The sequence below is a fragment of the Orcinus orca genome, chromosome X (assembly GCF_937001465.1).
Source record: "Orcinus orca chromosome X, mOrcOrc1.1, whole genome shotgun sequence".
Classification (NCBI taxonomy): Eukaryota; Metazoa; Chordata; class Mammalia; order Artiodactyla; family Delphinidae; genus Orcinus; species Orcinus orca.
In genome coordinates, this window is record NC_064580.1 from 84,377,055 (window position 1) to 84,401,353 (window position 24,299).

Below are 24,299 nucleotides of genomic sequence, written 5' to 3' on the forward strand. Positions count from 1 at the left end.
CATTTTGATTTCCTTATCTTCAGGTTCATCAATCCTTTCTTCTGCCTGCTCAAATTTGCTGTGGAACCCCTCTAGTAAATTTTTCATTTCAGTTATTGTACTTTTCACTTCCAGAATTTCTTTTGGATTCCTTTCTGTAATTTCTATATCTTTATTGATATTCTCATTCTGTTCATAACATCATCCTCCTGATTTCCTTTAGTTATTTGTCCATAGTTTCCTTTAGCTCATTAAGCATGTTTAAGACAGTTGATTTAATATTTTTGACTAATAACTTTAAAGTCTGAGCTTCTTTAGGGATAGTTTCTGTCAAATTCTTTTTTTTTCCCCTTCACAGGCCCCGTTTCCTGTTTCTTCACGTGCTTTGTAATTTTTTTTTGAGAACTAGACATTTGAATATACTATAACTCTGGAATCTGATTCTGCCACTCCTTACAGACTGCTGATTTTTGTTTGCTGAGAGTGGTAGTGTGTATTCCTTCTGTGTGGTCATTGCAGTTTTGGTTTCATTATCTCTTCTGTCAGCCAGTGACCTGACAAAGATTTCCTTAAATATCTGGTTCCAAAAAGCAGGAGAGGTGTTTCTATCTGTTTAAATCTTCCAATAGATGCCATCAGGGAAAGCTGCTGCAACCAGAGAATGTTGAAACCAAGGTAAGCATCTGCCAAACCAACCAAAACTCAGATCTCCAAATTTCGGAGAACAAGGTCCCCACTGCTCACCCTGGCATCAGCCGTCCCCTTTGGCAACTCAGGCACTATCTTCACAGTGGTGCTGAGGAATAGTATATGGTATCTGTTTTATGCATGTCATTCTCTTACCAGAGTCTCTCTTTATCAAACACTTCCCTTGTTGGAATTATCCAGTCAGGTTCCACAGTTCTGAAATAGTTTATTAAATCACTCTTTCCAGCTCAGTGGCTGCTTTGATGGAGGGATCAATCTCTGGAGCTTCCTTCTCTGCCATTTTTCATCAACTCTACTTTCTTAAATCTTTGTTTCCTGCTTTTTTCCCTTTTATATGCCTTTTTAAATTCCATACAGATCCCCAAAACATTGGTTGCAGGTTAATGTGATGATAGTTAGAACTGTACCAAAGTCCAAGATAAGCTAGGTTGAGAAGAATTCATTAATTTTGATTCTCTTAGGCATCAGACTTGAACATGCATCAGACTTCATCACTTTTTCTTGGTTCTCCATTAAAGTTGGGATGTATTATGTATTTAAGTACAGATATTGTATATATATTCAAGTTGTTCTGAAAGGTAGTTTTAATGTGCTTGAATATTTTAGTTGGGCTGCACACTTGTCCCTCAGACTCAGTGTTTGACTCTTATGTGGCCAGCTGTGAGGTGGTAAAGCTGAAATAGCTGGGAAAATGATGTATGGACTTTAGGGGCCAAGGCTAGGCTTGTTTCTTGATAATTGTATTGGATATTAGGAATCACATAGAAGAACAGAATAGAAAAAAAGAAAAAAAATACAGATATTGTAAATAATGGGAGATTAATTTTTACAGGCTTGGTGTGGTTTATAAGATTGAAGATGATTCCCAATTTTGCCAATTATGAAGAGTAGAGTTGATTATTATTATTGCCCATGAGTTAATTCTACATAGTATTTTCCTGTTTTTTATATAGATTGACTAATTACCAGGACAGGAAATAAAACTTAAAAAGTATGCTATGTGTTTAAGGCCCAGAAAGTTAGTCAGTTTTGGATTGTTATTTATTGTCATATGATTTTTTAATTTCACATTTATGTACTGTAGTGCATAGACACCAAACATGTTTATGTATTTATTCACATTAAATTGTCGTTCATTTTTTGGTTAAGTTTTTGGGGAGAAGGGGAAGATACACTGGTACTATGGCAGAACCACAATCAGAAATTTATCCGCTTTTCTAGTTAATCACTTTTAGAGTTGCTAATGCATGTTTAATAATCCTAATCATGAAATACTAAACTTTTATGCTTTTATTTCTTTTTAGAACCTTATAAAACATCTTCCTGAGCAGAAGGTACTCAGTGAATTAGCACAGCTGAAGAATGAATATGATGACCTTTGTGAGCCTGAACAGTTTGGAGTTGTGGTATGTATCTAGTCTAAGGGCCCACAAACTCAGCTTGGAGGTAACACTTATCAGAAACAGTGGAAAAAAAAGGCATTTCAATCGTTGATATTTTTTTCTACTGTATAATAACTACATAACTTAATATAACATTAGCTGTCAGGAAAAAAAATCCTTGTTTATTATTTATAATATTATTGAAAACTAAAGAAATTAAGTTTTACATTATGAAATACCTCTAGACATCTCGTGGGCCTTCCTCTATATCAGTGCTGATATTAATATATGAAAATAATACATATTATTGTATTGACTGTTTTTTCTTCTATTTAGATCTTGATGCTAGAATTTAGCCCTAAAAGAGTTAGGCTAAGAATAAGCGTGGAAACTAGATAATTAGTAATGTTCTGGAGACTGTTTTCTGTGGTATATATTGTATTAGAAAAAGCACAAGAATTTTCAGATATCCCATAGAGTGTCATTAATTGATTGAAAGCTTTACGTACACTGCTTCAGCTGGAAAGAAAATTTCATAGGAAAAATTTTAAAAAAGATGGTGGGAAAGAGGGCATGATGATTTATTTACTTTTTTAGAGAAAAGCTATTTTTGACTTAGGTGTTCCATACAAGTTTGTTTGCCATGTGAACAAACAGTTCTATTACAGCTTTCAGTTTTACCCTGGCTCTCTGACCATTTTGCATGTGCATACTAAGACTTCTTAAAATTACCGCCGGACCCAATAGTCAAACACTGCTTCATCTGAAATATTGGGTTGGCCAAAAAGTTCATTCAGGTTTAACCTCTTTAATAGTAATGTATTTGAATTGATCTGATTTGGTACTTTGCAATTTAAAAATCCTGTTTAAAATCAAAATGTGATAGATGGAACAGAGTACGTTCCTTTTGAACATATGCAATAACTGCTTGATCATATTTAGAGTTTATTAATTTTCAGATATGGCATTGTATATGCTGATGTAGAAGGATTCTGTCAAATCCTTGAAAAGCAAATCAGGAATGTATATTTAGGGTGAGACAGAGCATGTAAAGGTACCTGAGGAAGAGATATCTCTCGTTTTTTAGTTAGGCAAATTAATCAACTAAACTGGCAAAATATTATTTACTAAGTAGCAGCACTTTAACACAATATTAAATAGTAAAATTTTCTAGACCAAAGTCCACACTTGAAACTTAAGCTACTTGAATTCATATTATAATTGAAGCAAGGCTATATACCATCTGAGAATTCAGCTGTGCCATGGTGGTTATAAGTTTTACGGTAGGTACACTACACAATTTCTCTGAAGCCATTTTTTTTCTGAATGCAGTTTATCTTGGAAGATGTATTAGTTTGCCAAGCAAATCCTTCAAGAGGAATATCCTTGGTACCACACTGAGGAAATGAAGTTTGGGGACATAAAAAGCAATATAACTTCTGAACTCAAAGCAAAGTAGAAAATGAAAGAGATTTCTTGTTTGTGCACATAACCATAAATAATTCTGGGGCTGTGAACATGAAGTCATCTGGTCCTCTTATTTACTCTCCCCATCCTTAGCTACATGTCTGTAGGGGAAATAGTCAAGGACATTACAAAGTAGTTTATGCTATGTAAATTACCTAAGGCAGTATCAATCAGGATGTGCCAAATAAAGTTTAGGTCATCTCATGTATATCTAGCAAAAAGATTCTTGAAATAATGATATGACTCAGTCTTTTAACTATGTATGTAAGCATGTATATATTGTATATAATAGATAGTAGATAAGTGTTTTTTGAATTGAATTATAGGACAATTATTCAAACCAAGTATGAGCCTGAGATTAAAAATAGCATAGTTTAGATCTCTAAAAGTAAAAATTATGTTCAAATATATTTCTCCAGGTCTATGCTGAAATTAAATTCACTTCTGTCTGGAAACGCCCAAATACTTTTTAATCTTCAAAATATATTGACAGCCTACATTTAGGACAACTTTGGAAATGCATAGAATCATCTGCCCTAATGAGAAAGGCTCCAAACTGGTTGTCTTACTTCTGCTTTCTTTCCCCATCAAAAGTATTAGTGTAGTCGTCTTAAAATCTATATTAACCTTATGATTTCTGTATTAAAACCCTTCAGTGTCTTCCAGAGTTTACAGAATAAAACCTGAGCTCCTTTACATTCTCATTCTGCCTCTAACTCTCTGGCTTTATGCCTTCCCTGTTCTCTTTGGTGAACTGAGCGAATTGGTGTCTTTATGACATTTTAGCTTTTACCTCGTCGGGACTTTCTTTGCCATTTCAGCAGTTATTTTACTTGTTCCTATTCAGTAGTCTTTCGTTTTTCCATAGCGGCTATACCCTATACCGTATCTTACCTGCTTTCCACAAGTCTTCACTCCCTCCCCTCCCCATTCTTTTCACTTACTACGAACAACCTAATCTCTTACCAGGGAAAAGGGAAAGCACCTAGGCTTCAGAACTTCCAACATCTCTCCTACCTACAGTTATCTCTACCCATATCTTTTATTAGCTTCCTCGCTGTCAAACCTTAGAAAAAGGGACACTTTATTATCACTAATACTATTGTTGTCATGATTAATGATAGAAATAAGAATGTATTGAGGTGTTACTGTGTCTGATTCTATGCTAAGCGTTTTTACATGTACCATCTCATGAATTCCTCACAGCCCTATGAGATTGGCACTATTATTAGCTTCATGTTACAGATGAAGAAACTAAGGCCAAGGAAGGCTGGGGACCTTGTCCAAGGTTACATAGTAAGTAATAGGTACAGAATTCAATCCCAGGCAATCTGACATCATGGATTGTGATTTTAACCACTGTACTGAGCTGGTGTGTGCACGTGTGTACACGTCCACATGTGTGTGAGATAGTCTACTACATACTAATTTACTTATCTCTGTTTAAGGCATTATTATCCCCTGCCTACTCTTGTTCTGTTATTCTATTGCCTCTTCAGTTCATCAGTCTCCACTCTGCCCTTCTCTTCAGAAGAAAAGCATCTTCTTAAGTCATTCACTGCCTAAAAATATATGAATGGATAGCTGGCTGGCTGGATGGATGGATGAATAAAAATCCTTCACTGGCCCTGCGGTCCATGATAGCTACTGCCCTCTCTTCATTACCTAGCATCAGTTTTTTCAAAGATTAGTGTATTTGTTCTCTACTTCCTTACCTCTAGTTACTATTTAACAAACAGCAATCAGAATTCTGCCTTAAACAATGCATTGAAACTGATCTAGAAGGGATCATTAATTACCTCCTAATTGTATCTAAAATATACATCGGTTCTACTCACTTCTCTTTTTCTGTGCCGTCACCACTTTAGCCCAAGCCAGCATCATCTTTCCCTTAACCATTATAATATACTTTTAGCCTGTTTTTTCCACTTATACTTTTGCCGTTTTCCAAATCAGCCTCGGCACAGCCCTCAATGTGACATTTCTAGAGTACATTTGTGTTGCATCATTATTTATCTATCTGCTTAAAGCATCAGTGCATTGTTTTCTGAATTTACCATGCTATTTCCTGCCTTTGGACCCTTACACACATTGCTCCCTCTTACTCCCACTCGCTGCCTGCCTCTCTCCTGCTTATTCTTCGAGTTTCTGCTTAAATTTCATTCTCTCCGTGATGCCTTCACTTACCTATCAATTAAAATTAGGTCTCCCTATTAAACTCTCTCAGAGCACCTTTTTTCTTTTCCTTTCTCATGGTTTTTAATTAAATATTTAATTGCGAGGTTATTTATTGCATATCTATAACCCCTGCTAGATTGCAACTTCTTTAAGTATATGTATCATATTGATTTAATTCACATGACATATACTTACCAAATGTTTGTTGAATGTATTAGCTTGAATGCAAAATCAAGTGGGCTCTTTTCAGTCCTAATTCTGTATCCATATGGCACTTGATAACATTGAAGAATTTAGATTCCTTACAGAGTCCTTTTCTTTCTTCGCCTTCTCTAGCGATAAATACTCTTTCCTAGTTTTACACCTATCACCCTTGCCAGTGTCCTATAGAGTTTCCATTAGTATATAACTTCCTGGATGATAAAAACAAAATCTCATCAGTTAGGGATAGACATAGGCCAGAAGTGTGATTACTCCTGCAAGATTCATTAAAATCATCATCAAACAGAAAAGAATAAAATTGGCAAGACTAGGGAAAAATCTGGTTTTGACTTTTTGAAAGAAATAAACTTACCTGACTGAGACAGTGACTGGGCTGCTAAGCTTTCTCTAAACTTTTTGGGTGTTTTGTTTTCTTTGTTTTTTTTTTCAAAGCAGCATCATTGGGTTTGCTTGCTTATATTCACATGTAGTAAGTTAAAAAGAAGCCAAAAAAAAAAAAAAAAAAAAAGCGAGAGCAAGAGAGAGAGAAAAGAAACAAATAAATAAACTAGCATATCCCTCTTCCCAGGAGGTCTTCCCAAGCAGACCTCCTGGGAAGAGGGGTATGCTAGTTCCCACACCTTCTATGATCAATAATCCTTTTCTTTAGGGGGGTATATTGGCGGCATAGCTTCCCACTGACTTGTCCTCCAACCTGCCTCACACAGAATTGAATTTGGTACATTGTTGTAATTATGTGCTGTACCTTTACTGGGAATAAAGAACAGATCTTTGAAAGCTCTGCCAGTTAGAACCCCCAGCAGGAGCTTTTAGATTCTTCTGAGTGTGTTTGCAGCTCAGCTGTTCTTAAACCTCAGAGTGACGGAAACTTCCACTTGTCTTGCACTGAGGATGGAGACCCATACTATGTGTATCTATTAAACTAACACATCTTCTGAGAAAAAGAAGGCAATAATTAGTTCTCTTGGTAATTGGTACTTTATTTTTCTGACCTCAAAAATTACCCATATTTTTCAATTAAAAACATTCTAAAGCTATAATCTAATAAAAAGATGTTGAGATAGCCTTGTGCATAAAAACATTTATAATGAAAAGCAAAGATTATGTGATACTGCTGACAGCACATTTAACTTTTTTCTTTCTCTACATAAATATGTGAAGGCAGGAGGAGTGGATTTATGCCTATTGTTGGAAGTACAACTATAAAGTCAGTGTGCTTTTTAATTTTTTTAAAGTCTCCTAAGAGCTTATGAGCTCTATTCAAGATAGCTTAACCAGGTGAAAAGGAAATTCTTAAAAGCTTTTTTTTTTTTCTCCTACATATCATCAAAGGCAATTAGTTTGGATGGAAAATTGTAGCTTTTCTGTTCCATTAATATTAAATTATTCAGGTTTGCATATTCATTGGGAAAATTGCATTTTTCTTTATCTGCTTTCATTCAAAGTGTTCAGTGTTTTGATATGTAATGCCTTGATTGTTTCTATTTTCATTCCTTCTGTAAATATGAATGCTAGCTCTTACTTCCAGATGTACATTTATTTTATCTGAAAAAAAGCTGGTTTAATAATTGTGAGATCAAGTAAAAGAAGACTCGCCATGACTCGTTCTCAAATCCATGTATTCAGATTCTTGTTCATTTCATTAACTTCTAATAATAGTCCATTTTGTGACAAGATTGCTTATTTCCATCAGCTTTTGCAATAAAATGAGGTAAAATAAAACCACCTGAAAACTGAATATTCAGATTAAGTCTGGGGATGTCAATCAATTTTGCTGTTGATTGCTTTTCATTAAATTTTTAAAAAATAAAAAATTAACCCCTTTTCCTTCTCCATATATCAGTAATCCGTAAGATAGCAGCATAGCATTACCATTACAGATGCTCTGATGGCCGTTCTTGGCTTCAGACAGTTGTTTTCAGAAGGATGTTTTGAAATTCTTGCTCTAATTCTTAGTGTAATTCTTCTGAGTTTCCAGTGTCTCTTGGGGCCGACAGTGTTACCATTTTCTGTTCCAGACTGTAGATGAGTAAATGTTTGTTGATACATAATTTCCACATATCATTCTATTTGGGGAAAATATTCTCTATCAGCATATCATTGCTTTTCTGGGGTACAGTCAGTTTTCAACACTCCGTTTTTCCAAAGCCTCATTTTACAGATCAGCCATGGCTCTTATCTCTCCTGATATCTAGTACACAAACATTTGCCATTGGCTCCATACAGCAAATGTACCTGTATTGATGATTTTGTGCAGTCCAAGTACTAGGTGTACTGCAGAAAGTACAGCAGTGAGCAGTAGAGAGCCTAGTCTGGAGGGGGTTATGTCTAAATAGGATAGTAAAATGATTTATTTAACAGAGAATCACAGATGTCCTTGCTTTATTTCCATACTTCCAGGCAGACTTCTGCTCAGTTGTGGAGTCTGAATCTCACAACTTTTATAGGCAATTCTGCCTGCTTTCTAACTTAAATCCGCTCTTCTTTATTGTCACTTCGTTATCATCACCTTAATTATAGTCACTGATACAAAATTATTCTGTATATTCAGTGTATCCATACATTGGGTCCCAATAGTATTTAGGTATGGAGGGGACACCTTGTAACAAATGTATATTGCTTACAAATATATCTGTTAATTCCAATGAATTTTTAACATATTTTGAAGACACTAGAAGATCATAGTTATGTTCACATATGATGGCAGTTGAAGGTGTGTTTCTTAGCAATGCAAAATGAAAGATAACAGAAATCCCCTTAAAGGTGAGTGACACGTGACTGCAGGAGTGGCATGTGGCTACCTCCTCCTTCTTCGCACACGATTGTTACACTTGGGTCTTTTCTCTTTCTCTCTGGATTCTTATGGTAGTATGGCAGAACATCAGTATTCACCAGGTGCATAGGTAGTGAAGTGTATAAAATTCAAATTATATAAACAAAACTGTGTCTAACTCTTTGGGGAAATAACCCACTTGTAGCTGCTCTCACTAAAGCCGTCAGGGTACAGTTTTTTCTTTTTAATATAGTGCAGATCAGCTAAAGAAATGATAGCTGCTTGATGTGATTTGACAGACAAGTATCTTGTAACACAAAAAAATCTCCTACATAATACAACACCTTGGTCACCAGCCTACAGCACTTCAAGGAATGAATTATAAAACAAAGGATGCCAGTCATCTAAAATGCGGCGAGGAACCACAAGGAAAAACAAACATACATTTCAGCCAAGTTTTTGTTATATTTCCTTAAGTCACTTAGGTGCATTCAAATGCCTTTATGAGACATGCACCTTTTAATAATTATATCTGTGGCTGGGGATGTCGCTCAGTGCTTCCTATGATTTCTAAGCTTAGTTATCCAAGACATTCCCTTACACACTCAAATCCTCTAATGGAGATTCAACTATTGTCTATCCGTCTACCCTGGTCTGATCATAAAAATTCACACTTCTGATTGCAGCAAATTCTATTAGTATCATCAAAGCATACTGTTTTGTGGCTCCTGTAAACAGATGCATCCATATAGTTTCATCTACCCTGAAGATTAATAAGGAGATTATTTCCTCCATAATCCTCTTGATATTTACAGTAACACATTTTCAGTGCTAACATTTCTATTAATAAATGTATATTATGCATTGAAACGGACTGAAAGGAGCACTGCACGATATTTATGAAGTGTGAAATAGTTAATGGGGGACATTCTTCACCAAGCCCTGGTAACACACATTCCTTAATTGTAGATGAGAGAAACTTTATCTCAGGTTTGGGAGAATAGTCAGGGACGATGGTACCTTCTTAGGAATTTCTGAGGATGAGTAAAGAGGGTGATAACAACAATAGCTATTGTTTCAGAGTGCTTCCATTGTGTCAGCTACCATGACAGTAATGTTACACATAGGATCTCATTTAAGTCTTACTGCAACTTGCATGAGTGACTTAAGGAATACATTTTACTGATGGGGACATAAAGTCTCAGAAACATTCAGTAACTTGGATTAGATCATAACTATAAAGTAACAGAAGTATAGTTCAAGTCCATGTCTGTATAACTCAAAAGTCCCTGTTTCTTCCACTACAATGTACCTTATAGGTCTAGAGAATGTAGAGAATGGTTTCTCCCCCTCTCTGAGGATTAAGGGGAAAATTCTCTCGAACCTACCCTTCAAAATAGTTATACGGGCCTCTGAATTCGGGCTAAGATTGAGCCTGGGCAATACCGTTGGGATGACACATTTGGTAGCTAATGACTTTACATAGGGAGTAGGGTACCCTCCTCCTGCCTCACATCAGCCTACTGTGATACCTCTTCACACTATGCATCTGCTTCCCAATGCAGCACTTTGCTGATACTGGAGTTTCTGTTTGTATGAATGAATACATCCATCCATCCATTTGTTTTACAAGGATTTTTTTTTCAAATCACCTATGATGTTTATCACCTGCTCTGCACTAAACTTTAATCTAGTGAGTAAATGAAGGAAGAAATTTTGCCAAGTCAGAGGTCAACTCTGATCCTCTTATGATGCACAACCTCTTCCCTGAATCAGGTTGACTGATGATAGATTATATCCAGTAACAGCAGTTCAACAAAGTTAATTCCCTAGCATTTCTGGTTTGACATCTTAGCTGAAGACATTATTTTGGGGACAGTAAAACATTACCGTCGGCTGTTAATTTTGTTCAATAGACAACCTGTCTGTCCTCCTTGGGAGAAGATCCGGAAAATGGTTAGTCATCTAAGGAGTGCTTTTAAAATCAGTCAGCAAATATTTGAATGTCTAATAAATGCAAGGACCCATGCCAGGTGCTACACAAGGTGCAGTCTTTGATTTTTCTCTCTATACACTCTCCTCATCAACAACCTGCCTTTCACAACCTCTATTCCAGTCACTCCCAAATCTGCCAACTCTGATACTTATCTCCTCCTAAGCTCAAGAACTGAATTTCCAAATGCTATCAGATATCATAACAATACCTAAAACTCAAAATGCCAAGAAAGCAATATTATTTCCCTATTATAGAGGTGTCATTTTACTATTCATGTGAGGATTTAGAGGGGGGAAGGCTGGAGGGATCAGGGAACATATTTAAATAGTCTATTTTAGTAATTCAACCTTAAAGTACATAAATTTTAAGCTTGAATGGTGAGAATTGAAAATAAGAACCAATTCTAAGAAATTCTTCAGGTTAAAATATAGGCAAGGAATGGTATTAAATTACATTGTCTTTACCAGGATTTGAATATGACTCCAAGATTTGGAGTTTTCATAGTGGGGATCTAATAGTGTCTTTGTTAATAATAAAATACACTGGTGTCTGAGAGGATGGTGAACCAAGTTCACTTAAATGCTAATAAAAATGTCTTGGTAACATCCAAGTAATATTTTTCACTTCTGAATCTCACACTGTTAACCTCACCTTTCCATAACTCTAGAGGCAGAGACTAAAACAGAAAGAAAGAATATATTTGGATCATTTATTTGGCTCCTACCTAATTATCAAAACAAGACTGCTCGACAGGACTTTCCCCTACTTTACAAATGAGGAAACTGAAGCAGAAAAATTAGGTGGATTAGTTTCACACAGTCTAACTAACTATGCAAAAGTTTCTAGATTCAGTCCTTTGGTTGAATTTGCTACTAAGCTGTACCCTACCGGCCCCCACTGCCTTAGTCCCTGATTAGCTTAGTGAAGTGTAGGCAGCAGATCAGGGGAAGCAAATTCATCTATCCTCATTCTCTGAAACAAAAAACAAACAAACAGTAAACTGCATCAAATCAGCATCTCCTTCAGCCTTCATTAATGCCAACAACATTTTACCTCACAAAGGACTTTACACCTTGGAGCCATCTTTGACTTTCTCCTCCCATAACTGGTCATTTACTAAGTCCCACTGCTTCTTCCTTAATTCTGCCTCTTGTATCTATTGCTTCCTTTCCCTTCCTACTGTCAACATCCTAGGTCATTACCTGTTTCTAAGACCATTTGAAGACTTAACTAATGGTATCCCTGCCCCTAATCTCTCCTTCAGCCACTCATACATACTGCTCTCGGTATGACTCAAGAGACGGCGTGGTGTAGTGGTTGAGAGTCTGGATTCTGTAGCCAGAATGCCTGAGTTCAAATCTCCAGATCTTCAACATACAATTTGACTCTGTGCTACTTCCTTAGTATTTCTGTGTCTCACTTTCCTCATCTTTAGAATGAGACTAAGGCTAATAACCTTTTCCTAGGGTTGTTTTGAGAATCAAATCTGCATATATGTATATAACACATCTGTAGAAAAATGTCTGGCACAGAGTACTCAATAAATGGCATTTGCCATTATTATTGTTATTATAATTACTAAAGTACACTTTTGGCCATTATTTTGGTTGGAGCTGGTATTGAAAAAAAGATCAAATCCCTGCTCTTTGGGTTTGTAGGCCAAGGATTGAAATACAAAGCCCAGAAAGGATACAAATATGAATGAAAACAAGTGGTATTAGAACTGAAGCAAGACTAAAAGAAAATCTATGTAAGCCTAGGGTTTAAATTCCTTGTGGATCTCAGACCAAGGCCACCCTGGTGAGCAGGGTTCCTACAAGTCCTACAGAGCATGGGCAGAAGGACAGGTATTTGGTGACTAGCACCTGGTCAAAGTAGTTCTATGGCTTTTTTAACCATCAGGGAGACTGAAAAACCACTACTTCCTAAACACATAAAATGATAGGAAACATGCTTCTGTGCTAATGATAGCCAGTTAGCAGTGAAAATAAAGGAAAAATTAAGTGGGAAAGGATTTGGAGACAGTGGTAGAGGCATAAATGAAGGCAGAAAATGACATAGAAACTTAGATTCCCACACAAACATACACATGGAGATTTGCACATTCATGGAGACGTAGACTTTGGTGTGGTTAGCTTCCAATTTTATGGCCTTTACATGGAATCTTAAGGTACTTTGATCTAAATTCTGCCCCTAGGTATATACCTCATATATTCCTAACCTATAAACCTTTTCTCACAACTTCCTTTTGGTCCCCGTTTGTGTTTGCTCGCTCGCTTTTTTTCTCTCCCTCTACTTGTTTAATTTTCATCTATTTATCCATTTGTATCCCCTCTACTGTGTAGCCTTCATTAAACATTGTAGTCATAGAGTTTAAAGTTTTCTCTTCTTTCAGTGAACATCTCCAGCACTTAATTTCTGTTTATCCATTTAGAATCATGGGCTGGTTCTATCGCTAGCTATAGTTTTCAAGTGATTGTGTTATGAGTTTTGAGTTATATTGGACACTTTTTGTGAGTAGATGGTGTGTCTTATACTTACCATGTGAGTACTGAAGAAACAGTAGGATGCTTTTTTTTTTTTTTTTAAAGATTTTATTTAGTTATTTATTTGGTTGCACCGGGTCTTAGTTGCGGCAGGTGGACTCCTTAGTTGCAGCTCCAGAGCTCCTTAGTTGTGGCATGCGAACTCTTAGTTGCGACATGCGTGTGGGATCTAGTTGCCTAACCAGGGATTGAACCTGGGCCCCTGCATTGGGAGTACGGAGTCTTATCCACTGCGCTGCCAGAGAAGTCCCAGTAGGATGCTTTGAATACTACCCTGATCGTATTAAAAAAAAGCTATTGATAAGTGATCTGACTTATGTAGATATAGTAACAGGCGGATATTCCCAGCATAATCTGCCTATAAAAAGCATGAAAGCATATGGGGGATTAGCAGACGGCAAAGGTTAATTTTTGGACAGGCAGACACCCATGGTTAATGTGAAAATTCATTTCAAAGAGTTAGAATGATAAATTATGCTTTGCTTTTGTATTAGAGCAGATAGGGTCTATTCAGCAGCTCATTTTGCTGCTTTTGAAGGGTTCTTTGTAGCTTAAGGACTCTTGTTTATGCTGTCAAATGCTTTTCATGTTGTCTACAGATATCTCATGCCTACACTGTGCCTGGCATTTGTATTTAAGAAGAAAACTAAGCTATATGTGTAAAAAGAATAAATGTAATTAGGATTGTTAATAATTTCATTGTGTGTGTGCTTATGTACTTATGTGTCTACCCTCCCCTCACCTGTCTCCCAGAATTCCTTTGGTGAATAAAAACTAGTGAAATGACTTGGAGTTTTGGGGAATTAAAGACTAAAAGAAATTATTATCGTAGGAGCTATACCAAAGGGAATAGAGAATGTGCACCGATACTATGAAACAATTAATTAAAACCTAAGTTGAACTGTTTTGAAGAAAACCAATATAGAATTCTTGAATAATGTACTTAAAAGTAAGCTCATGTGATTTTACCATAACTTAATTATTTAACATCAACATTCTGCCAAGTAGGTGAAATTCTTTAGAGCATATATAAATAATTAATACATTTTATTAATAGAAATCATAGGTTTAAAATTATTAAATGCTCAATCAGAGCTAGTCTTCTGGTTTCAGACAGCATACTGATATGTAAATTTTTTTTAGGAAATGTGGTTGCACTTACATTTTCTGTCATCGTGTACATTTTTTATATGTGGCCCAACTATTCACTCAACTCAATGTCATGTTTGTACATTTTCGTAGTTTGCCTCAGGGACTGATTTTTGGCAGTTTAAATGCTATTGATGACTAATGATTATGCAGTTAACATACAGCAACTGTTTAGCTTCAATGATATTTTCTTAATGCAGTAAGGATGATTTCATTTATTCCTTTAAAACTGAACAGCTATTTCTTTAAACTTTGAAAATAATATTCCTTTGAAATGTCTAAAACAAAGTAGAATAATATTTGTTAAAACCCAGAGAGAATTCATTTTATTCAGAAGTTTTACAGTATTGTCTCTAAAATGATCCCCACTAGAGAGAAAAATAACGGGCTTTATATATATATTCTTATACAGCATTCCTTATCTTACAGATGAGCTCAGTGAAAATGTTGCGTCCTCGTCTCAATAGCATTCTTTTCAAGCTCACATTTGAAGAACACGTAAACAACATCAAACCAAGCATCATAGCAGTAACTCTGGCCTGTGAAGAACTGAAGAAAAGTGAAAGCTTTAACAGACTTTTAGAGTTAGTTCTTTTGGTTGGAAACTACATGAACTCAGGCTCAAGAAATGCCCAGTCTTTGGGTTTTAAGATCAACTTTCTCTGTAAGGTAAGATAACACTTTATAATGCCAATTTACAGCAATAATCTCATCTACGAGAGGGGTCACTTTAAATAGCAATAGTACGTAAGCCCAAAAAAGTATCCTTTAAAAGGATGAATTTTATGGCACGTGAATTGTATCTAAATTAAAACAGATAAATGATTTTTTAAAACCTTACTGTAGTAAAATCTCAAAGACTGCAAATTCTTTTGTAGTATAGTACTCAGCTCTTGCTGATCAAATCTTTCTGGAGTTTTTAGGTCCAAAAAAAATTGCTTTTATAAAGTAGATGCAATCTTGTATTTCAGTCCCTTCAAACTTACTTTATGTCTCTCCAAAAAGCATTTGAGGAGCTAAATTCAATGAGGTGATAGCCAGAAATTGCCTTCTGAATATGCTTTGCTTTTTCTCCTCCAAGAAAATAATACTCTCTATTGTTGAATAGTGTTGTGTTATTAAACTTATACTAGGTATCTAGTGCATTAACTAAAAGTTTTTTTAAAAATCAAGTGATAATCGTTTTATTGTTTTGATTACGCTTTCATTCTTGTGAAAAGTAAACAAAGAAACAGACAAGTGCAAAAGTGATGGTATATGTCCATTTCTAGGTTAGCGCAAACCACCTTATTAAAGGAAAAGATCTGTCTGTTACACAAGAAAACTGAACAGACTCTGAGGGGAAGGCCTGTAAGAAAGCTGGAGACAAAAATAAGTCTGAAAACAAGCGATGTATCTTTGGCATCTCAGCGTTGTTTCACTTGTTTTTTTTCTTTCACCTCTGAAAACATTACAGAACTTTGGTTAGTTCTTGAAGTATATTATTACAAGAATCCCCAATCTAGGAATGGATATAAATTTCTTTTCTATTCATGCATTAAATAGATGTGCATTACATGTACATGGACTAGCATTTTAATATGTATCAAAAATGATTTGCTCCTGGTAGTTCTCACCCGGACAGACATAAAGAATAACATTTGTAGATACTAGGATGCATAATGAAATTGTATCTGTTTACTCCCGATTTATTTTTGAGGGGTGTAAGGAAAGAAAGCAAGGAAGATAGGGAAGATGGTCTGGCATGCTAGATTTTTGTCAAAAAAATATTTTTGGTCCCTCTTCTTATGATATTAGGGGACATGTGCAATTATTCGATAATACCAACAAGAATAAGGCTATGCTTGTAATAAATTAGAATAACTTACACCCCAATTTGTAGGATAAACTAAATATTTAAGACTTTTTCATTTTATTGCACATCATATACTCAACACTAGTAAAAGCATCTTTTATCAAGATGCTACTTGTTTAGAGTATACACTATAGGCACAGTGAGTGAATCTTAAAGTGTTCTTGGTTGGCGATTACAAAAATATTATAAATTAAGAGAAAATATCATTTGGAAATTTGTATTGTTACCTATTTCACATTTAATTCATATAAAAAAGACATTTAAAACAAATTATCCTAATTTGAACAAATATGTACCTTTTTTAAGTGTCTTAATTTCACACTATTCAAATTAATTACATGAACTGATATTTTTGAGGCAAGAATGAATACGTCATTTATACATAGGAACAAAAAATTATATTAATCTCACAGAAGGATTGTACAGTTGCATCTTGTATTTTGGAGAGAGGCTTCTTCCTGTCATCTACCTGTCAAATAAAAGTTCTTCCACACAGCGCAGGTCTGACATCTATCACTTAGAGGTATGCTCAAAGGATTCAGCACAAAGATTTTTGCCAACTTCAAATAAAATAAAAAATAATCTTATGGGAAATACTAGCATGTAGTAATAGATGTTCTAAAAGAGAAAGAAGTGAATGTTTAAAAATCTTCTGCCCTCTCCCACTTTTCAGTAGGATTTTTATCTTCAGGGAAATACTTGTCATTAAGAAAGAAATATCATATAGATGTATGATATTCCCACAATATCTAGGATTAAAAGGATGCTCCTGGAATACAAACGATTCTGAGTAGATATAAATGTCTAAAATGACAGAAATTTACTGAAGTACATAGAAATAGTTAGCTTATAAACTGTTCGAAACTGAGTTAACTACTGATGTATGATTAGCTAGAATTGGTGTTAAATTCCAGTTATGTTGTAAAAGATTACTTGGTTGATTTCTCTCAGTGTTTGTTTTTTGTTGTTGTTGTTGTTGCTGTTAAAAAAAAATAGCAGAGAGAACTTTCTTTGCAGGGCACTGATTATGCTTTGAAAATGATACCATTTACCTAATTAATATTCTAATGATAATTTCTTTTCTCAGTGAATTTAAAACTGTAATCTACTGCTTTTCACATGAAGCTATAGATTATGTTAAAATATTCACCTAGTTAAAAAGGAACCACAACATAAGCAGTTAAACTTATCAGATGTTTCTTGTAGTAAAGTAATATTAAAAATTCAGATGGTCACAATTAGCTCCTATAATATTTGGGAAGAAAAGGAAAACAGACGGGTTAACTTAAATGTCAAATATCACTAAAGGGTACCATTACTATAAGTACTACCCTCACCACAAAATACTTTGTTCATTTGCAGCAGTGTATTATCACTTTGTGAGTCACCAGTCCAGGGTGCTGAACTGTAATAAAAATCATTTCTATGCAGATGAGTTTCCAATGTTAGCTTGGCCCCTGCTTGCCTGTTGGTTATTAAAATTCTAACCAATAGCAGTGTTGTACTTCAGGGCCATTTGTTGTTTATGTTTTCAGTGTGTAATAACATATAATCTACATAAGAATGAAACATTTAAAAATACTTAGCACTCCCTAGGCACTAAGCTTTGTGGGTATATCAGATAAGGATCTTTGTTTGCAAGCAACAGAAAGTGACTCTGCCTGATTTAAGCAAAAAGTAGAATTTATAAGGAGCTCAGCCAGAAACTGAGGAAAGGCTGAAGAACTTGGCCTTTAAAAGAGTAGCAACTATGTCAGCTTTGAGAATTCAGAGAGCAGGAATGAATGGAAAGTCTTTCCAGGAAGTTGCCTCTGGGGTATATTCCATTTTCTTCCTCCTTTCCTTGTATTTGATTCAAATTCTAATTAGAAAGAGAGACCAATTGGCCTGGTGTAGATTATCAGAATACCCTTTGTCCAAGGGAGGGCAAAGAACCTTGATTGACAGTGCTACCAAGACTACTGTGATGGATGATTGGTCATGCCCTAAAGGAGGCTGTTACCAAGGGTGAGGATACCGAAGGTTAGGGGCAGATGAAGGGATAAAAGCCAGGCCTGAACAAACAAAGGCAAAACAAAACAGATGGTCGGTATACCAGGGGATACAAACATTACAGAAGACACACAGAAAGCTCAAGGAGCTTGTGATACAGTTGAGTAGCCAGGAAATATACATACAGAATATTATGTAATGTCACAATATACTTCTAGCAATGAATATAAAAATTAATGGCCATTGAGATTACTTTCAGATTAGCAGGACTTCAGGAGGGAGGAATTTTTGGTGATGGGCGTGGCCGTGAGTGGTACTCATAAATTAGAACAGAAGAATCTTGAAGGATAGGTATAATTAAGTTATATGAAGGGAAGAAGCCATAACCTTACAAGATGGGAGAACACTGGCCTTAGAACTTACATTTTAGCTTCCATTTTGCCCATCACTAGCTAAATTTTCATGGCCAAGTCACTTACTCTCTCCAAACCTGTTTCCTCATCTATACATGAGGAAATATACAGTGACCCTTTTTTATTTTCATAGGGTTGTTTTCAGGGTCAAATAAAACGATCTTTGTCACAGTACTTTGAAGAATTATAGTGTTAAAAATGGTAGTAGTTCTTTTTAATGATGGTATATGACTAGGAATAATCATGATGTGTTTGAAGATGAATTAGAAAACTACACTGCCTGGAATATTGGGTGTATGTTGGAAACAAATAACATTGGTAGGCAGGTTGTGAGAAGATTTTGAGTAATTTGTATTCTAGCTTCAGTATCTTTTTTTTTTTTTTTTTTTTTGGTGGTACGGGAGCCTCTCACTGTTGTGGCCTCTCCCGTCGTTGTGGAGCACAGGCTCCGGATGCGCAGGCTCAGTGGCCATGGCTCACAGGCCCAGCCGCTCCGCGGCATGTGGGATCGTCCCGGACCGGGCCACGAACCCGTGTCCCCTGCATCGGCAGGCGGACTCCCAACCACTGCGCCACCAGGGAAGCCCTAGCTTCAGTATCTTGCCTCTGTAACTTTTTTTTTTTTTTTTTTTGAAAATCACTCACAGCCCATTTTATAACTTATGAAGGCCAAAAACCTTTGTTTTTCTGCCTTGAGTTAATATCTCCTTCACCCATACTGTGACTTTCCAGTCATTCTAGTTGGACAGAGAGACATAACAAATTATGATATGGTATAATGATGTGTTTTTGTACAGATGTTAAATATGGCATACAAAGAACCTGAAGAAAACATTTAGTTTTACTGTGGAGAAAATTTTAGATATCTAACTTTAATTTAGTAGGGTTAATAGAGTAATGTAATTTTGCTACTTTTTTCTAAGATTCATCATTTATATAAAGTGAATGTAACATAAAGGCCTTATTTCCTAGAGGTCATCACATGGTATTAGTGGCAGAGTATTAGAAATATCTCCCCAAATATACAAAAGAAGGCATCTATCTCCCCTAGAGAAGTTGTAAGATGTAGAGTGAATTAGGTTCAGTTTCAGTGTGAAATATAATGTACCAGAAAATGTGATTTGTAAGGAAAATGACTGCTGTCTATGGAAGCACAATTTAGAAATTTGTAATTCAAGAGAAAATCTATAAAAGATCTAAGCAAAAAGTTACATCTAAGTATTCTAAAAATTTTACAGTATCTAATAGTTTTTAGCTGAAATGATGTGGATTATCTCTATCTAATCTTAGAACCTCAACATTAGAAAGTATCTAATCTAACCCCTTCAGCCTGCAGATGAGAAAACTGACCATTAGAGAAGTGAAATACTTTGGTTGGTGTGTTGGTCAGCTTGTGCTGCCATAAAATAATACTGTAGGCTGGGTGGCTTAAACAACAGAAATTTACTAACACACCATTGTAAAGCAATTATACTCCAATAAAGATGTTTAAAAAAAAAAAACATAAGTCATAAAAAACAAAAAAAACCCAGAAATTTATTTTCTCATAGTCTTGGAGATTGGAAGTTCAAGATCAAGATGCTAGCCTGGTTGGTATATGGTGAGGACTTACTTTCTGAATTGCAGACAGCCACCTTCTTACTAGGTGACAGTCAGGTTCATAAAGCTGGATATAGCGACCAACTGTTTTGGCTTACCCAGGACTAAGAGCTTTCCTGGGCTTCAGGACTTTCACTACTAAAATTGGGACAGTGCTATGCAAACTGGGACAGTTGGTCACTTTAGTTATGAAACTAGAGGTAGAGTCTTGGTCTCCTGATTATGCTTTCTCTCTTTCTCTCTCTCACCCTTTTTTTAAAAACATGTAACTGGAACAGCTTGCCTTTTGCATTTTTATAATGTCCTTTGCTACTCTTCTTCATCTGGTTTTTACCCTTTAGCTCTACTTCTCTGGTTACCACTACACACTGTGAGTATAATTATTGTAGGACTGTTCACACTGCACTTTAATTATTTTATCTCTCTTTCTCTCTAAAGACTCAGAACTCATGGAGGGTGGTTATTATTTTATTCTACATTTTATCTCCAGAGTCTATTGTATAGGAAGCCCTCAATAGATTACTATTGAATGAAAGGTAGGCAATTTGATTAAATAAAAGAATTTGTTGTGAGTGTTCAACATGAGTATTAGCATTTTTTTAAGTGAATTTAGTGTCTCACAGATATAGAGTGTATATTTTTACCAGTGAAAGTATTAAATATGTAAGTGTAACACTATGCTATGGTTTAGTTGTAAAAACATAAAAATGTATTATTTGCTATCAATATAAACCAAAAATTCACCCTCAAATGTGGGTTAATAAATAAATATGGGACTATTAATTTAAAAGCAAAGATATTGTTGAAAATAACCACTGTAGAATATACTGAAAGGCACCTTAGCAAAGGTCAATAAATCCTGGTCACTAGTCTACACACTTGGTTGCCTTTGCTTTTACAGTTTAGATGTATCCCTTGTGATTCAGAGAGGTTTATTATTATTAACGCCATGTTGCAAATTAGAAAACTAAAACCCAGTGAGGTTATGCAATTTTTTTCAAGATCAGAAAGCTAGTAAATGTCCGAGTTTGGGCCTAAATCTAGGTTTTCTGTGTCCAAAACCTTGCAACACACTGCCTCTCGCTAAATTGTAACAGAAGGTTTAGTCATATGTGGCTCATTTCCTGGAAGCATTACAGAACCAACTCTGCCCCTTACAGAGTACTGAAAATGGGGAAAATCACAGGTGCACTTTCTTGACTCTCCAGTAGCTTGTAAAATGAGGAATCTCTCTTTTTTATTATTCAAATTGAACTAGAAGTCATTGGAGGAATATTAATAGAAAGTTTGTCTTCCTCTAATAGATTTTAATGTATCCGGGTAATGGAACCTATATATATGTAATAAAATAACACCTAATAATCTGCATAATTATAGAGCAATCACTTGCTTTGTATGTACAGGCTCTCAGACCATATCAGTTTTGTGGAGGCAGGGCTGGCTGCTCTTCTCAATACATATTTTCTACAAATGAACATCTGTTCTCCAGAGAGATGGCTTACCCAGGATCACTCAGTATTGGAGGCAAAGTTAGAATCCCACTTTTCCTGGGACTCAAATTATTTCAGTGGCTCAAGGTAGTTTTTAGAATTTGATGATCTCTTTTGCTTCACTCAAATATGCTTTTTCCTATAAGACGGTGTATGGCATTATTTGGATTTGGGGGAGATGTGATTGATAATTTGCTAGGAAGAAAATTGCTTTGAGGGAGATAATTTGTCCTGGAACAATTCTGTGTAAGGGAAGATTAGATTCTCTGTCAAGAACAGGGTTGGATGGAATGTTAGGTCCTCTTACCAAGCTTTCCTTTTTTTCCCTGTGGGTCCTTTTAGCCTTCCTTCCTGTGGGCTCTTTGCAGCAGAGTTTTCAGCTGGTGATCTCTATGATTCACCTGTTATAATCAGTGATATAAGATCTAAAGCTACAGCAAAGTACAGAGGTGGTCACTCATGTTACTTTGCATTTTAAAATGTCACCACATAAAATAGTGATACACCATATCATTCGTTCATAATTCATGACCAATAGACACAAACATCTCAAGTTAAGGCTTTGTCTGTGCCTCATTATATTAAGTTGAAGCAAGAACATTCACCATTGTTGACCTCTGAAATAACTAAGCACCATAGAATGACATAAGGACAGGATATCATTCTTAATGTTAAATGGTTTTCTTTGTTCAGCTTATTTGATGGTCGACCTTTATTTAAATCCTTTGTGTTGTATTGTATTGTGCTTAATGGGTTCTCATCATTGAGAACCATTCAGTGTTGAAAAGATGAATGTTCAACTCTTGTGTGACTATGTCAGTGGTGACATTTTAGATTCAGTTTTTATAACTGTCAAGGGTTTTGTTTCCTGTAGTTCTTCACAAAAATCAGTATACCCAAAGTTGTGATTTTCAAAGAGCAAGCATTAATATTAACTTAAGTCAGTAAATGCCGAAATGTTTAAATTTAAAGAACTCTACATTTATTTGTTTAAAGAAACAATTCTCCATAAGTTCTTTTAATTCCCATATGTTATTAATTATATGTCCTCAAGCACATATTATTAATCAGTGCATGTGGACTTGTGCACATGGGCAAATGGTAATACTGAAAGATTGCTTCAGTCATCTCATTTCTCCAGTAATCAAGATGTGTGGATACCAGCTCAGAAATCCAATCCAGAGTCCTCACCTCCAGTGTCCTTCATGCCATTTAAAAATCTGAGGGAAACACAGGCTACTTCTGAGGTTCTCTTTTTAAAAATACAGCCCTCTAAGACTTGGGAACATATGAGGCCGTCTCCCTAATTTTGTAATCCCGTGTATACGCTACCAAATGCTTTGAAGATTGTCCTTCAGTTTGAAAATCAGCTTTTTTTCCACTTCTAAGATGTAAGGTACCTAGTCTCTTTATATCCCTATACTATAGTGGTCTGCACATACAGATTGACTCCTTAAGTAGAAAGAAAACTTGATGAAGGTAGTGTGTGTTTCTGTCTTTAGAGGTGCTTTCTTCTAAGATAGATATCTCAATTATTCCAAATGGTCACAACATTTTCCAGATTTATGTTAATGTGGAGATGCATTGTATCTTTCTTATTCTCTGTAGCCTATGTTACAGAATTGAGATGGGAGAAAAGACTGACTGCTATATCAGCAGGGGTAAAACTATATGATCATGTTAGGCACAGGGATTAACCTATTTTGTAGATGTACTTCAAATTGGTATAGTTATGAAATATATGTCTATGAGAATACCTTTTTTGAAATCTTGAGCTCTGATGAAAAGAAACAGACTCACACATTTATTTTCCTGCTTCCCTCTAAAAATACAGAGTTTCCATGAGCTTATTTAAAGATTTTTCTCTAAGTTGAAATATTCATTAATTTACCTTCATTGCTACAAATTAGTCAGCTAATACTTTAAATGTAACACTTGTTTGTTTTCTCAGAATTTGATTGCATCTGTTTAGATATTATCACATTTACAACACTATAGGTTGTGTGAAAACTTCATTATATTCCCCCAATTTTCAGTTTATTAAATTCTCTGGAGAACAGTAGTTTATAAATGTAATTTGTCTGATACAGACTTGATTAGTATTCCTTGTCAATACAGGCTGCTTTGGAAACATTTTTTTTTTCCCTCTCAATATTTTTTTCTATTTTACTTATATATGTGAAAATGTTCTGTCCTCTAAACACATACACACACACACACACACACACACACACACACACACACACACACACACACACACCCAAGACTCTTAACTGTAATTCTTAATATTGTGATGCCTATGCTGCTAGCCCTGGTTTTAACTTCTCTGTGTTACAGTTAAATCTGCCTTCCATTAGTCTAGATAACTTGATATGAGGGGTAACATGAATATATATTGTACATACATACACACTTGCCTTGTGGACTAGTTATGCCTAGTTACTGTACTCCCCTACGCAAACACATGATCTTTTTGATATGGAAGAGATTCTAATTTTTGAAAGTTTTATGTTAGGGGAAGGACTGAGAAAAAGGAATTAAAAGCCAGAC

The 24,299-nt window shown here is 35.5% G+C and overlaps 1 protein-coding gene across 3 annotated transcripts in view; it reads left to right on the forward strand.

The window, feature by feature from the left end:
- Positions 1-24,299, forward strand: part of DIAPH2 (diaphanous related formin 2) — an 893,504-nt gene that overhangs the window by 431,365 nt on the left and 437,840 nt on the right. For all 3 annotated transcript variants that reach the window (XM_049705081.1, XM_033412217.2, XM_049705082.1), the window contains exons 21-22: positions 1,992-2,093; positions 14,830-15,069. In XM_049705081.1, the coding sequence (XP_049561038.1) occupies positions 1,992-2,093; positions 14,830-15,069 (342 nt within the window). The remainder of the gene's footprint in view (positions 1-1,991; positions 2,094-14,829; positions 15,070-24,299) is intronic.